This window comes from Tupaia chinensis, unplaced genomic scaffold (assembly GCF_000334495.1).
Source record: "Tupaia chinensis unplaced genomic scaffold, TupChi_1.0 Scaffold000529_1, whole genome shotgun sequence".
NCBI lineage: Eukaryota > Metazoa > Chordata > Mammalia > Scandentia > Tupaiidae > Tupaia > Tupaia belangeri.
The window spans coordinates 1,003,378-1,015,983 of record NW_006160042.1 but is presented as its reverse complement, the minus strand read 5'-3'; the positions used below and the strand labels follow the sequence as shown (position 1 = coordinate 1,015,983).

At 44.9% G+C, this 12,606-nt stretch overlaps 1 protein-coding gene across 2 annotated transcripts in view; it reads right to left on the bottom strand.

Moving 5' to 3' along the window:
* Nucleotides 1–3,438: 3,438 nt before the first annotated feature.
* ACP6 (acid phosphatase 6, lysophosphatidic) overlaps nt 3,439–12,606 on the bottom strand; it is a 29,186-nt gene continuing 20,018 nt past the window's right edge. For both annotated transcript variants that reach the window (XM_027775198.1, XM_006157148.3), the window contains exons 5-10: nt 11,941–12,028; nt 10,994–11,126; nt 9,223–9,323; nt 6,216–6,311; nt 4,266–4,431; nt 3,439–3,639 (exon numbers count right to left, since the gene is read on the bottom strand). In XM_027775198.1, coding sequence (XP_027630999.1) covers nt 3,496–3,639; nt 4,266–4,431; nt 6,216–6,311; nt 9,223–9,323; nt 10,994–11,126; nt 11,941–12,028 — 728 coding nt within the window. In that variant the 3' untranslated portion in view covers nt 3,439–3,495. The remainder of the gene's footprint in view (nt 3,640–4,265; nt 4,432–6,215; nt 6,312–9,222; nt 9,324–10,993; nt 11,127–11,940; nt 12,029–12,606) is intronic.

The following is a 12,606-nucleotide window of genomic DNA, read 5'->3' as shown; positions in this document are numbered from 1 at the left end:
GTCTGTGGAAGGAACAGGTCTGAAAGGTATGGAAACTGAGGGTTCATTATGGACAATGGAAGGATAATACATATTAAATGTCTTAAATACCCAAGAAGAAACAATGAGTAGGTCGTTGCACATGAGACTAGAATTCAAGAGGAAAAGTCAACCTAGACTTCAACCTAGAAGGCATAAATTCAGAAGATATTATGTAAATAGTATTCAAAACCATGGAACTGCTTGAAATCCACTAGACTGTGAGTACACAAGAAAAAGTAGGGAAAAGGACACTCCAACTCACTGAGATTTTTTAAAAGGTAGATTCGGTAAAGACAGTTAAGAAAGTGGAGGAAAACCAAGAGAATATTTTTAATAGAAGCAAAAATAAAAAAAAAAAAAAAAAAACGGGCTGGCAGGTGGCATGGTGGTTAAGGGGCTGGGATCCCACATGGCCAACCAGAGTTGGACCTGGAGGACCCAGAGGCTTGCTTTCTCAATTTCTCTCTATCTCTCTCTCTCTGCCTCTTTGTCTCTCTCTGGTTAAATTTAAAAATTATAGTGAAAAATAAAACTAAACAATTTTTAAAAATAAACAACAACACACAAATAGTCCAAGATTGCTGATGAGAAGCTGAAAACTGGCAACTGGATTTACCACACAAAGGTCATTGTCGATCTTGACAAGGTTTGTTTCCTTGGAGGATATGGGCAAACACCTTGTCATGGATGGCTCACGTGAGAATGAGAAGGAAGAATTAAGAAATGGAAACTCTTTTGAGGAGTTTTGTAGTAAAAGGGAGAGGAAAAATAGCACAGTAGTTCAAAGATATGGAGAAAATAAATCGGACATAGTTATATGCTATTGGAAAGAGAAAAAAAGCAATGAGCAAAATGATAGAGAAGGAATATTGAAGATTGAGGCTGGAGAGATGTGTACAGATTCAAGTTAGTATCAACAGTACTTGATTAGACTTGGGAAAACATGAGATGAAGAAACTTCTAGTTTAGCAGGACTTCTAGTTCAGCAGCTGGGTGAATGGTGGTGTCCTTCATTCAAATAGGAAAGCCCATAGGAAGAACAGGTCTGAGAGAGGAGAGGGGTTTGATTTTCCTTTAAGTGTTTTTGGTTTTGTTTTTTAAAGTTTTGCCAGAGGGTGTGTGCATCCCCAAGAGAGAGAGAGAGAGAGCAAGAGAGAAAGCACTCTCGATGGGAGACGGTCACACCACAAGCCCTCCATTTCTCTTTTCAGGATTTTGGGTACTAACACACACACACCCAGCATGTTTCTTGAGCCACAGGGTGTGGGATTCAAACAGCTCAGTTGGCCGTGTGGGATCCAGTTGTTACGACTACCATGCTACCAGCTGGGCCATTAAACATTTGTACTTTTTCTGAAGTGGTTTATTTATTTATTTATTTTTAATTTCTTCTTTTAGTGAGGAGACAGAGAGAAGGGGAGAGAGATAAGCACCCCCAACAGGGTCTTGCTGCTGCAATTCATCTACAGCTTCAACCAGCACTGGATCATGGACATATGCATGCCCCATGTACTTAGGGAGGTCTCTAGACACAAACTGGGACCTTCTCATATGGGTAAGCCTGGAACACTGTTTTATTACTGAGCCATCATCTAGTCTAGAGAAGGATTTGATTTCAACAAGAAAAAAATGTGTGTCTATGGAACACTCAAGTGGATGAGTGTCTGTGATGGTTAGATTTGGGTCTCAATTTGACTGGACTAAGGAATACCTAGAAACCTGGTAAAGCATCATCGGTGTGTGCCCATGGGAATGTTTCCAGAAGAGATTTACATGTAAGTCTGAGCAGACCATGTGTGGTGATCCACCCTCAGTATGGGTAGGCACAATCCAATCAACAGGGGCCAGAGAGAACATGGATGGGTCTCACTGATTAGAGAGCAAGACAAACTTCTGCCTTGGACATTAGAACTCATGACTCACCTGTCTTTAGACTCTGGACTCCAGCATCAACACCAGTGACTGCCTTCCCCGCAATCTCTGCCCCGGCCCTGGTTCCCAGGCTTCCAATCTTGAACTGAAATCACAGCTTCTCTGCCTGAGGCCTTCAGACTAGGACTGAACTTTGCTACCAGCAACCCAGGAAATCCAGTTTGCCGATGGCCGGCTATATGACTCCTCAGCCACCACAGTCATGAGCAAATTCCCCCAGTAAACACCCCTCTCCTATGTCTATACGTAGCCTATTAGTTCTGTCTCCCTAGAGAACCCTGACCAATAGCTATTAAAAACAGAAACTTAACCCTGAGAAATCTTAGCTTCCTGATATGGGAGCTTTCAATATAAAGATGGTAGAGGGTTTTGTGATTCCTATTTTTTCTGACAGCCAGAGGGACTGATAGTTTGAATGAGGGAAGATCTGAAATAGATTCTGGAAAAAGGATGGGAACACTGACAAGGAAACAGCAAGATCAGTAAGCCCTTAAGGGTCCAGCTAAAAGTAGGTTATTATTATTATTTTTTTAACTGCCAGAGAGCACGTGTGCTTGCCAGAGAGAGAGGAAACGCAAGAAAGCACCCAGCATGGGGAATGCTCACACCAGTCTCTTCTCCCTTTCTCCCCCTTTCAGGATTTTGGGCACACACACATACACACACACACACACACACATGCCCAGTATGGTTTCAAGTTGCTCGATCTGGGACTTGAACCACACAGTCAGCCATGTGGGATCCAGCTGCCTTAACCACCAGGTCACTGGCTTCCCAAGGTGGGCTCTTAGGTTGGCAGAGCCCTGAAGCCCTCATTTGCTCCTGGAGATACAGCCACCAGAGGCCCAGAGTCCCTCCTGCCTCCTCCTGCTGGCTCTTCACAGCAGGGTTCCATCTTGCCACCAGCCATATCCCCTGACCTTGAAGCCTACCTTTCACCCATGCACAGCACCCTTTCCTCCTTGCTTACCTGGTTAATGCCTACTCACCTTTCTCTTCTCAGATCAGGACAGGACTGCCCAGAAGCTTTCTCCAACTGCTTCCTGAAGCCCCTGCCAGGTGGAGCTAGGGGTGTCTCTGGACCCAAAGAGTCCCCCTCATCTGCCTTATCACAGGTGGAACTACTTATTTGCCTCTCATGCCAGACTGAAACACCTTGAAGGCAGAGCCTTTTCATCTTCATAATGACTACTACTTAGTAGGTGGCTTGCTAACTATCTGTGAAACTAAGATAGGCAAAAAGAACTGAAGTCCGATACCAATACGAATCTACAGGATCGTGATGTCCCTAGACTAGGAAACATATAGCGCTTCTGATCTTAGAAATAAAGTCACAAAAATAGAGAAATAGCTTTGTTTCTAACACTACACCCCTGCTCTTTTTGGGAAGAGACCTTAATACGCCAACAGGAAGGAACACACCTTCCCTCAGGTGACAGCAATTAACCCCTGCTCCGCTCCCCCAAACACACAACACTGGAGGCATCATATGAAGGCATTTTATTTAAAAACCAGCACGTCCTGCTTGTGCGTATATATTAGTCACTCTCCATTTCCAAGTTCCATCGCCTGCGCTTGGGAGCAGAGTGTGTGGTATTTCTCTGGGCTCAAGGTGTAAGCCGACATGATGTTCAGGAACTGGTCCAGCGGGCAGAGCCCGTCAGGGCAGCCTGTTGGCACCTGCTCCTGTGGAAGAGTCATCACTCAGCAGGTCCACCGAGGACCCTGTCCTTCTGTTGTTTCAGCTGAGCCCAGATGTCTGAGAGGCTCTGACCCAGGTGGCATGCGCCTCACACATGTAACAGCCAGGAAGGCCCCACGACCCAGTCGGCTTCCAGAATTAAAGTACTACGCCCTGCTTGTAAGAGACACTCAAACGCTTGCTGAGCTGGCTGGGAAGACTATATCTCCGAGCTAGGAAGGCCAAAGGTCTCAGCCCTAGGCAGTGCAGTGACCTCTGCACTGAATATCAGCCCCAAGGAAGCAGCCAAGTCACTGAGGGTGCTGACAGCACACGCTTCCCAGACACTGTCATCAGTTTTCAAAACAGACCTCACTGTCAGGATACTACATCCTGGCAGCAACACTCAGGAGAAGAGGAGGAAGATGGCCCTCTTCCTTGAAGGAGTCCGTCACACAACGAGGACATGGCCCAAGCCCCATCCTGCCAACATATGCCAAGGTCTGCCCTAGCCCTGGGACTCAAAGAGCTAATGATACCAATGGGACTCCGCTGGGCCTAAGGAGGGACACCTAGCGCCAGACTGGGGGGGTGTACATAGCGACCGCCAAGCCCATTTCAGAGGTCTTACCTCCCCATGGTAATAGAGCTGCACAAACCACTCCTTGGACTCTTGGTGTTGGTAGAGCTCCATGGTCAGGTCGACAGCGAATGGGGGCCATTTGTGGTCAAAAATCCCCAGCGTCAGTAAGAGAGGCATGAGGGTCACGTCGTGAGCCGCATAGAGGTATAGCTTTCTGCAAGGAGGAAACCGTTCACCACTTTTTCCCTCAGGACTCGAAGACAGGACACTGCCTGCCTCCTTTGCATAAAGAACCAGGTGACATCTAGAAATCAGCTGAGGCCGGCATAAAAGTCCAGTGAAGTAGATGGTAGGAGAAGCTTTACTTCCGCTCTTCAGTATTTTATGAGGAGGCTCTCCACTGACTGACTCTCCTTGCCTCCTCCTCCTCACCCACCCACCCACTCTCACTCACTCACTCCTCCCCTAGTGAGTTTCAAAGAAACTGAGCATGGGTGGCTTAGCGCATACTTCCCTTCTCTCTTTGGGTCCTGCCAGCTTAAGACAAATGCTCTTCCTGCTCTCAGTCGTGTGATGAGTTTAGCAGAGCAAGTGCTGCTCCTTGCTGGGGAAGCTTGCAGTGTGGGGGAATTAATTTCACTTCAAGCGAGTATTAATAACCCTATTTGGCCCTCAACACATTCTCCAAATGGCTTTAGCCAGTAATAAAGGTGCTATTTTAATCTGCATCTGCCTAACGCCAGTATCTATCTCTTAAAAAGGATCAAGGACTTTATTTATTGACCCCCAACCTAGAATAAAGCACTGAATCCTACAGCATTCTACAGATACAAGGCAGAGGGTGGCAGGGTGGCAAAAGCCAGCAAGAAACAGTCACTGCAGGTTCTGGGAAGGGCATTTGCATGATTCGCTATCATAAATCCTGGCCCGAAGCTCCTGAATGTTCCTGTTTTAGCTCACAGTCTCCAATGCCTCTCATGCTCACTGTGAGTTTCTAGCTTTGAGCAATCTCTCTCTCTCTCTCTCTCTCTCTCTCTCTCTCTCTCAAGAGACTCCAACATTTTGGTGCATACACATCACCTGGGGATCTCATTGCATATTCTGACTCAGTAGCTCAGTAGGTCAGGTTGGGCCTGAGAATCTGACAAGTTCCTAGGCAATGAATGGTGAAGCAGTTTGTCTACGGACCACACTTTGCTTAGCAAATGCCCAAGACACATAATATTCAAAAGGCAGTTGAGGCACACGAGTCACTTCCAACATTTAAAAATGATTATGGATATCATATCTTCTGTACATTCAATGAAGGTATTAAAACTTAACCTATTAGGCAATTATCTTTGCTTTGTACTATTATAATATCAGCTCAGTGTGATAAAACTAGCTACTCTATTTGGCACACATTCAATTAATAAAAAGCATGAAAAACAATGTTCTTTTTGCTAAAATAAAAATTTTAAAGCATGGTAGACAGAGCCAGCAGGTGATGTGATGGCTAAGGCATTGGACTCCCACATGGCCAATTATAGTTCAAGTCCCAGACCTGGCAGCCTGCTTTCACATTTTCCCTTTCTCTCTGGTTAAATTAAAAAAATAATAATAATAGGGGGCCAGCAGGAGGGCACTTGGACTCCCACATGGCTGGCTGCAGTTCGAGTCCTGGATGTGGCAACTTGCTTTCTCACTTTCTCACTCTTTCTCTCTAACTCTGTCCATCTCTGGTCAAATTAAAATAAATAAATAAATAAATAATAAAATAATTCTTAAAAAATAATAACAAGTAGAATTAAATGAATAAACAATTCTTAAAAAAAATGGTAGAAGAGAAAAACAAGAAGAAAGGGAAAACGGTTGTGAACCTCTTTGGGACTCACAGCCTCTTCAACATCATTCTTTAGTCTCTGAGATAGCCTTGTTCTTGTACCCTAAGGGGGTTTCCTCCTTGCAGTCAGAGACTTCCTCTGTCCTCCCCCAGAAGAGAGCTTTTGTCCCAGGTACCTGAGTTTGTTGGGGGGAGTGGCAGGATCCACAGCTTTCAGCAGATTGCTCTCCAGGAGGTGAAGGAATGGGCCTACTGCCATCTGAAGACTTTCCCTGGGAAAAGTGAGGAACATTTAAGTACCCAGTGGGCTTGGCACTCAGGGGGTAGGGGCCAGTTCGACCCTTAGGATCTCAAGAGCCCAATCAGACAGAGCAGAAAAAGGCAAGAAACACACGAGGAACAGCAATGGGCAGGAAGGAGGGAAACGCTGAATCATGGTGGAGGGTACTCTGTGAACAAAGACTTCCAATAACTAAGCACCAGGGCCTGGAGCTGCTATGAACACAACAGAGATGGGAGGGCTGGGGGAACAAGGGAGTGATAATCAGGAGGTGTTATGAACAACCAGGACTCGGACTAATAAACAAGCTGGGAAGGGCAGGGAGTAAGAATGTCCAGGAATTCCAAAAGGTCCCATAGAAAAGCAATCAGAAGAAACAACAGCACCCTGGATTATATATCCTATGTATCAGCCCTCCTTCTTTTGGTGGCTAGACTATAAAAACATTTTTTTAACAATTACTTTATATTTTATTTTATTTTATTTCATTTTATTTTATTTTGGAACAGAGAGAAGCAGAATGAGAGTGAGAAGGAAAGTGAGAAAGCAAGTTACCACGGTCGGCCATTGAGAGTCCAACTCCCTTAACCACCATGCCACCTGCCAGCCCCAGGACATTTCTTATTATGTCTTGTTTGACTTAACAAGAAGGGCTCTGTGGTTCCACCCCTTCTATTCTTAGGCTTGTCACTTCATGATCACAAAATGGCTGCTGTAGCTTGAAGTGCATCTTCTCACCGTAATGAACAAAGCAGGAAGATGGGGGCTAGTGAGTGACAGAAGCTTTGTTTTGGGACCTTGCACTTTTTAATCAAAGAAAAAGAACCTCTCCTAGAATTCCCAGAACCTAAACACTGACAATAGGGAGCAAGGTTGTCCTGGTTGGCTTAGACCAATCCTTAATCACGGTGACTGGCTTCATAAGTCAAGTAATAACCAAAACCATAAATGACATGCTTTCCAGAAGAATGTGTACAACCCAAGCAGAGTTGGACGGTATTATGAAGTTGTAATCATTTACCCTTAAACAAACATGAGTTTGGGGCTAGCAGGTGGCATGGTGGTTAAGGGCACTGGACTCCATATGGCCAACCAAGGTTTGCATCCCAGACCTGGCAGCATTCTCTCTCTCTCTCTCTCTCTCTCTCTCTCTCTCCCCCTCTGTGGTCAAATTTTAAATAAATAAATGAAAAGTTAAATAAAATAATTCTTTAAAAAAAGAAAGAAAGAAACATAAATTTTATAAAACCAGGGCAATTGGAATGACAAGCACAATGTATCAGGTCCTGTTTGAAATGCTTTATATCAGGAGAAAGCAAACTATGGCATGAGACAAACCGACCTGCCTGCTTATGTAAATAGTTTTACTAGAACATAGCCATGGCCATTTATTTACACGTCTATGGTTGCTTCATTTGCAAGGCAGAGATGAGTAGATGCAATACAGATTGTGTAGCCTGCAAAGCCAAAAATATTTACTGTGTGTGTGTGTGTGAAGGGGAGGGCAGTAAATGATAACATAGGTCTGGTGGGGCCACTTCATGAACAGAAAAAGGGTAGCTAGCAAGTCCCAGAGAGTGACAGCCAGCTGGTGGCTTGCCTGGAGCCTTCCAGATACCGTAGGCGAGTACACAGTGGACATGCCAACTCTGAGTGGCAGGGAAGGAGCCAGGGGGTCTTATTCTTTTGACAATTTGCAGCCAGGGGCTCTTATTCTTATGCAACGGACCATGTAAGTTTTTGAAATGTTAGACATTTTCCCAGGACTATTCTTCTCCTTCCCATCTTTCCTCTCTATTCTGTGTGCAAACTGAATGCTCTTAATCAGAAAATGGTATCATCTGAAATTTAAGAGAGAAGCTCTCCATGCTGGTAGTCAGGAAAGAAGCCTTCTAGAACAGAACCTTAAGTACCAGTTACATAGAAGCTAGTCAGAGGATCTGGGCTAAATTCTGGCTCTGCCACTTGTTAGCTGAGCCTAGGTAAGGTAGCCAACATCTTTCTTTATCTATAAAGCCAGGGAGAATGACATCCACTTCACAAGGGAGAAGGTCTCAATGATTTATAAATTCTAATGTGATGAGTAAAGTGAAAAATAACTATCTTCCTTCAGCTCTCCCTATCCATATCCTCTGAACCTTTGAGCAATATGAAAAAGTGAAGAGATTAAGAGGAATTTAGGAGGTCAGTAGGTGGTGTAGTGGTTAAGGTACTGGACTCCCATGTGGCTGGCTGTGGTTCAAGTCTCGGACCCAGTAGCTTAAAACACACAGGGCACGTATGTGTACCCAAAATCCTGAGGAGAATGGAGGAGAAGGTATTACAGCATGGCCATCCCCTCTAGGGGGTTTTTTTGCTTTCTATCTCTCCATCTCTCTCTGTCTCTCAGCAAGCGCCTGCACCCTATGGCAAAAACCTCTTAAAAAAAAAAAAAAAAAGAGGGACCGGCAGGTGGCAAGGTGCTTAAGGGTGCTGGACTCCCACATAGCTAACTGCCGTTTGAGTCTCAGACAAGGTAGCTTGCTTTCTCATTTTCTCTCTCTCTCTCTCTCTCACTCTGTCTCTCTCTAGTCAAATGTGTGCGTGTGTGTACACACATGCACACATATATACATATATATAAATTTTTAAAATGAAATAATTCTTTAAAAAAGAGAGAGAAAAATTGAGGAAGGTAGTGGTTCCTGATTCTGTATAACAAAAAATGGAAACAGAGATTACCAGTCCCAGCTCCAGAAATGTACAAACCCAGGACCTGCTGGTAGGGAATGGGATCATTTTGGCCTCTTCACACACAGAGATGCCAGCTGGCAGGTGTGAGCAGGCTTGATAAGCCTCCTCCCCATATACCTGAAGGCCTGACCAAGCGTGACTTTAAACCAGCAGCAAGAGAAGGCCCTCACCTGTCTTCTCTTTGCATGATGTACAAGGCTGTGTCCACAGCTCTCTGTTCAATCATCCGTGCAAATCTCTTCAACGTGGGGCAGCTGGGGAGACTGTGCACCTGAAAGAGCCACAGGTACAGTTTCAGAAAGAAATGCTTCTTACCTATTGAGGCTGGCAGCTGATCAGGCCCCCTGGAGCCTACAAGGGCTTATCCTCCTGAGAGCCCTAACAGCTCAAGAAGCTATGTCCCTAAGGCCCTTCTGAAGCTATTCCTAGAAACCTGAAGGCCCAGAACAAGAATTGTTTTTTCTCCCTTTCTCATGGCTCCCCATCGACTCCAAAATAAAAACTATTTTTTTTAACTTAAAAAAAAAAAGAATAAAACACAAGTCAAGGAATTCATAAATTTCTCCTTGGTCTTTGTTTTCCCAAAAGTGGTTTCCAAAAAGTATGCTATACACATATTTTGTATGAAATCTTGCCTTAAAACTTTAAATCTATTTTACACATAAAAATGAGGTATATTTCTGCCTTCAGGACACACTGTCATTTTCACAAGAGAAGGAAAGAGGATTCAATACTAATGTTGGTGTCCGACTTTTGAATCTAGAGAAATATTTCCCATTGTGTAGTCTTCTTTACGTATGTTACATAAAAAAGATTCTATTGCTGAGTAAGTTTAAGGAAAACAGACTGAAAGATGAACTAGCTTGCTTTACTATAAGCATCTCAGATTTTTAAATATACTAATATTTATATATTGGGTAGTCTGGAAAGTCATGACGCATTTTTGCATGGAAAAATGACTTTCCTGACGATCTAACATTCTCCAAAAAGTGAATAGGGATTCCAAATATTTTTGACTCTCATTGATGCCAAATGTAAAATGTACATGTAACAATTTATCATTCTTCTCTACTCATAATCCTCCCTATCACCTACCTACCCACTCAACACGCATGCTCACATCTCAGGTATTCTGGAGAACATGCTTCAAGAAACTCCAACTTGGGCTATTACAAATGCCTATATCCCTTTTTCTTTTTTTTAAAGAGATTTTTGCTATAGGGTGTGCATGCTTGCCGAAGAGGCAGAGATGGAGCGAGTTTTGCTATAGGGTGTGCATGCTTGCCGAAGAACCAGAGATGGAGCGAAAGTGAGAAATCACCACCCAGGGGGAATAGCCATACCACAGTCCCTTCTCTGTTAGGAACGTATACACATGCACAATATGTTTCAAGCTACTGGATCTGGGACTCAAACTGTGGTCAGCCATGTGGAAGTCCTGCACCTCAACTACTGCACTACCTGCTGGCCCCAATGCCACAATTGAGTGAGGGGCCCTCCTTGACCATTACCTATCTGAGTCCCCACATTCATTTCATCTGCAAGTCCTATCACAGCTGCCTCCAAACCAAAAGGCTTCCTTTCTTTTTCTTTTTCTTTCTTTCTTTTTATTTTTTTGGAGAGGTTTTTGCTATAAGGTGCGTGTCCTTGCCAGAAAGACAGAAAGCGAGACATCACCCCCCTGGAGGGGATGGCCATGCTACAATCCCTTCTCCATTCTCCTCTCGGGATCTTGGGTACGCACGCACACGCGCCTGGCATGAGTTTAAGCCACCAGGTCCGGGACTCAAACCATGGTCGACTACATGGGAGTCCAGCAACACAACCATTATGCCAACTGCTGGTCCCCAAAAGGCTTCCTTTCAGCCACTCGCCACCCAGTTCTAATCCAGGCATCTGCCCCAGGCTCCCCCAACTCCAGGGCTGGGGAAGACAGCCCACCTGCTCAGCAGCCACATTGTCCAGGAGGGTAAGGAAGTCCACTTCATCACTACTGTCACTGCCCATCCCTTCCTTCACCTTTTTCAAATCCTCTGAGATACCTGGCTGCAAGGAGGCAGCTTGTCTACGGCCTCTGCCAAAAAATAAAAAGTCATTCCTTATATTGCATCGTGATTAACAGTTTACAAAACGTGCTCCATTCAACATTTGGGATCACACTTAATCCTCCTAACTACCCATGTGGGTTAACTGTATTATTCCCATTTAACAGATGAGTAAACTAAGGCTCCAAGAGATCAAATGACTTATAAAATGGAATTAACAAGTATCAGGGCTGGAATAAAGGCTGGGTTTTCCAAATCTCACTCTAGCATTTCTTTCCTTTGTAACAAAAACAATACAAGCACAACCCAGGTCTACATGAAAACATCATTCTCTTTTTTCTATGGAATACATACTTATGGCAGCCCAGAATACTTGGGAAATGAAAAACACCATCAGCCCAAACCAATCTATCACACACAGCAACATGACGGTAAGAGAAAGGAAGTCTGAGTCTGCTTGTGCTTGCACACCTGGATCTGCAAGTCAGTGTCTGGCCCGGTCATCTCTCATTTAGCCAGTTGGTTTCCTCCTCTGGCCCACCTGAGAGCCCAGAGTTGTAGGAGGATGATGTTTTGTAAGCATCAGAGTCACTCATGGTCATCTCTCCAGCCCAGTATGTGACTTTTCCCAGACTTCCTGAACCTTCACATCCAGCCTGACACTGCGAGCCAGAGCTTCTTCACTTCCTTGACAGCTGATGTCAAACCTGAGCATAATTCATTGTCTCCCATCCCTTATCCACCAACAGGGTTTGGGCAGGCCCCCAGTGCAGTCAGAGTCCTGCCAGCAAAGGTGTTAAAGTGCTGTCCCTCGCCGGTGAGTGAGAACCCAGAGGTGATTACCTGATTCTGTGCCTCAGTCTCCAGCAGTTTTGGTAGTTGGGGTATAAGACTTCAGAGCTTGCCTCATCAGTGTGGATGATGATAGGTCCTGGAAGGAAAGCACAGGTGGGAAGGGGCTTCAGCTTGTTCTTCCCAGCATCCCACCCCCTTCTTCTTTGTCTACAGAGATGGAGCTGCTCCAAGAGGCAATCAAGATAACCCCTTAAGAACACTGAGGGCCTTTACCGAGCCTGGCCCTGCCCACTTAGCCCTGAGATGGTATGAGGGGTGGAGAAAGCAAGTAGCAGCCTTGTTCTGTGGAGCATGAGCCCTCTTACGGGTTACAAACAGACTAGAGCAGGTATAGACCTGGATCAGACTGGCATTCCCCTGACCCATTCCAAAAAATCCCTGCCTCAAGCACCACCAGTAGTTGGGCAGTAACAGAGAATGGGTCCAGGGTTACCTTGCTGTTTCCCCAGGTTCAATCCTATAGGCCAGGATTGACTTACTACCTGACAAACCAAGAAAGGTGGTCCCATGGCCACAAATCCTCTCAGTTGTTCTCAAAATAAAAGCTAACCTTGTAGATGAACTGCCAGGAACCAAAGATTAGATTACAAACACCATTTTTAAAAATATTCCTCATAAGGCGGCGGGAAGAAGCCAGCAAGCCGCGCGCGGCGG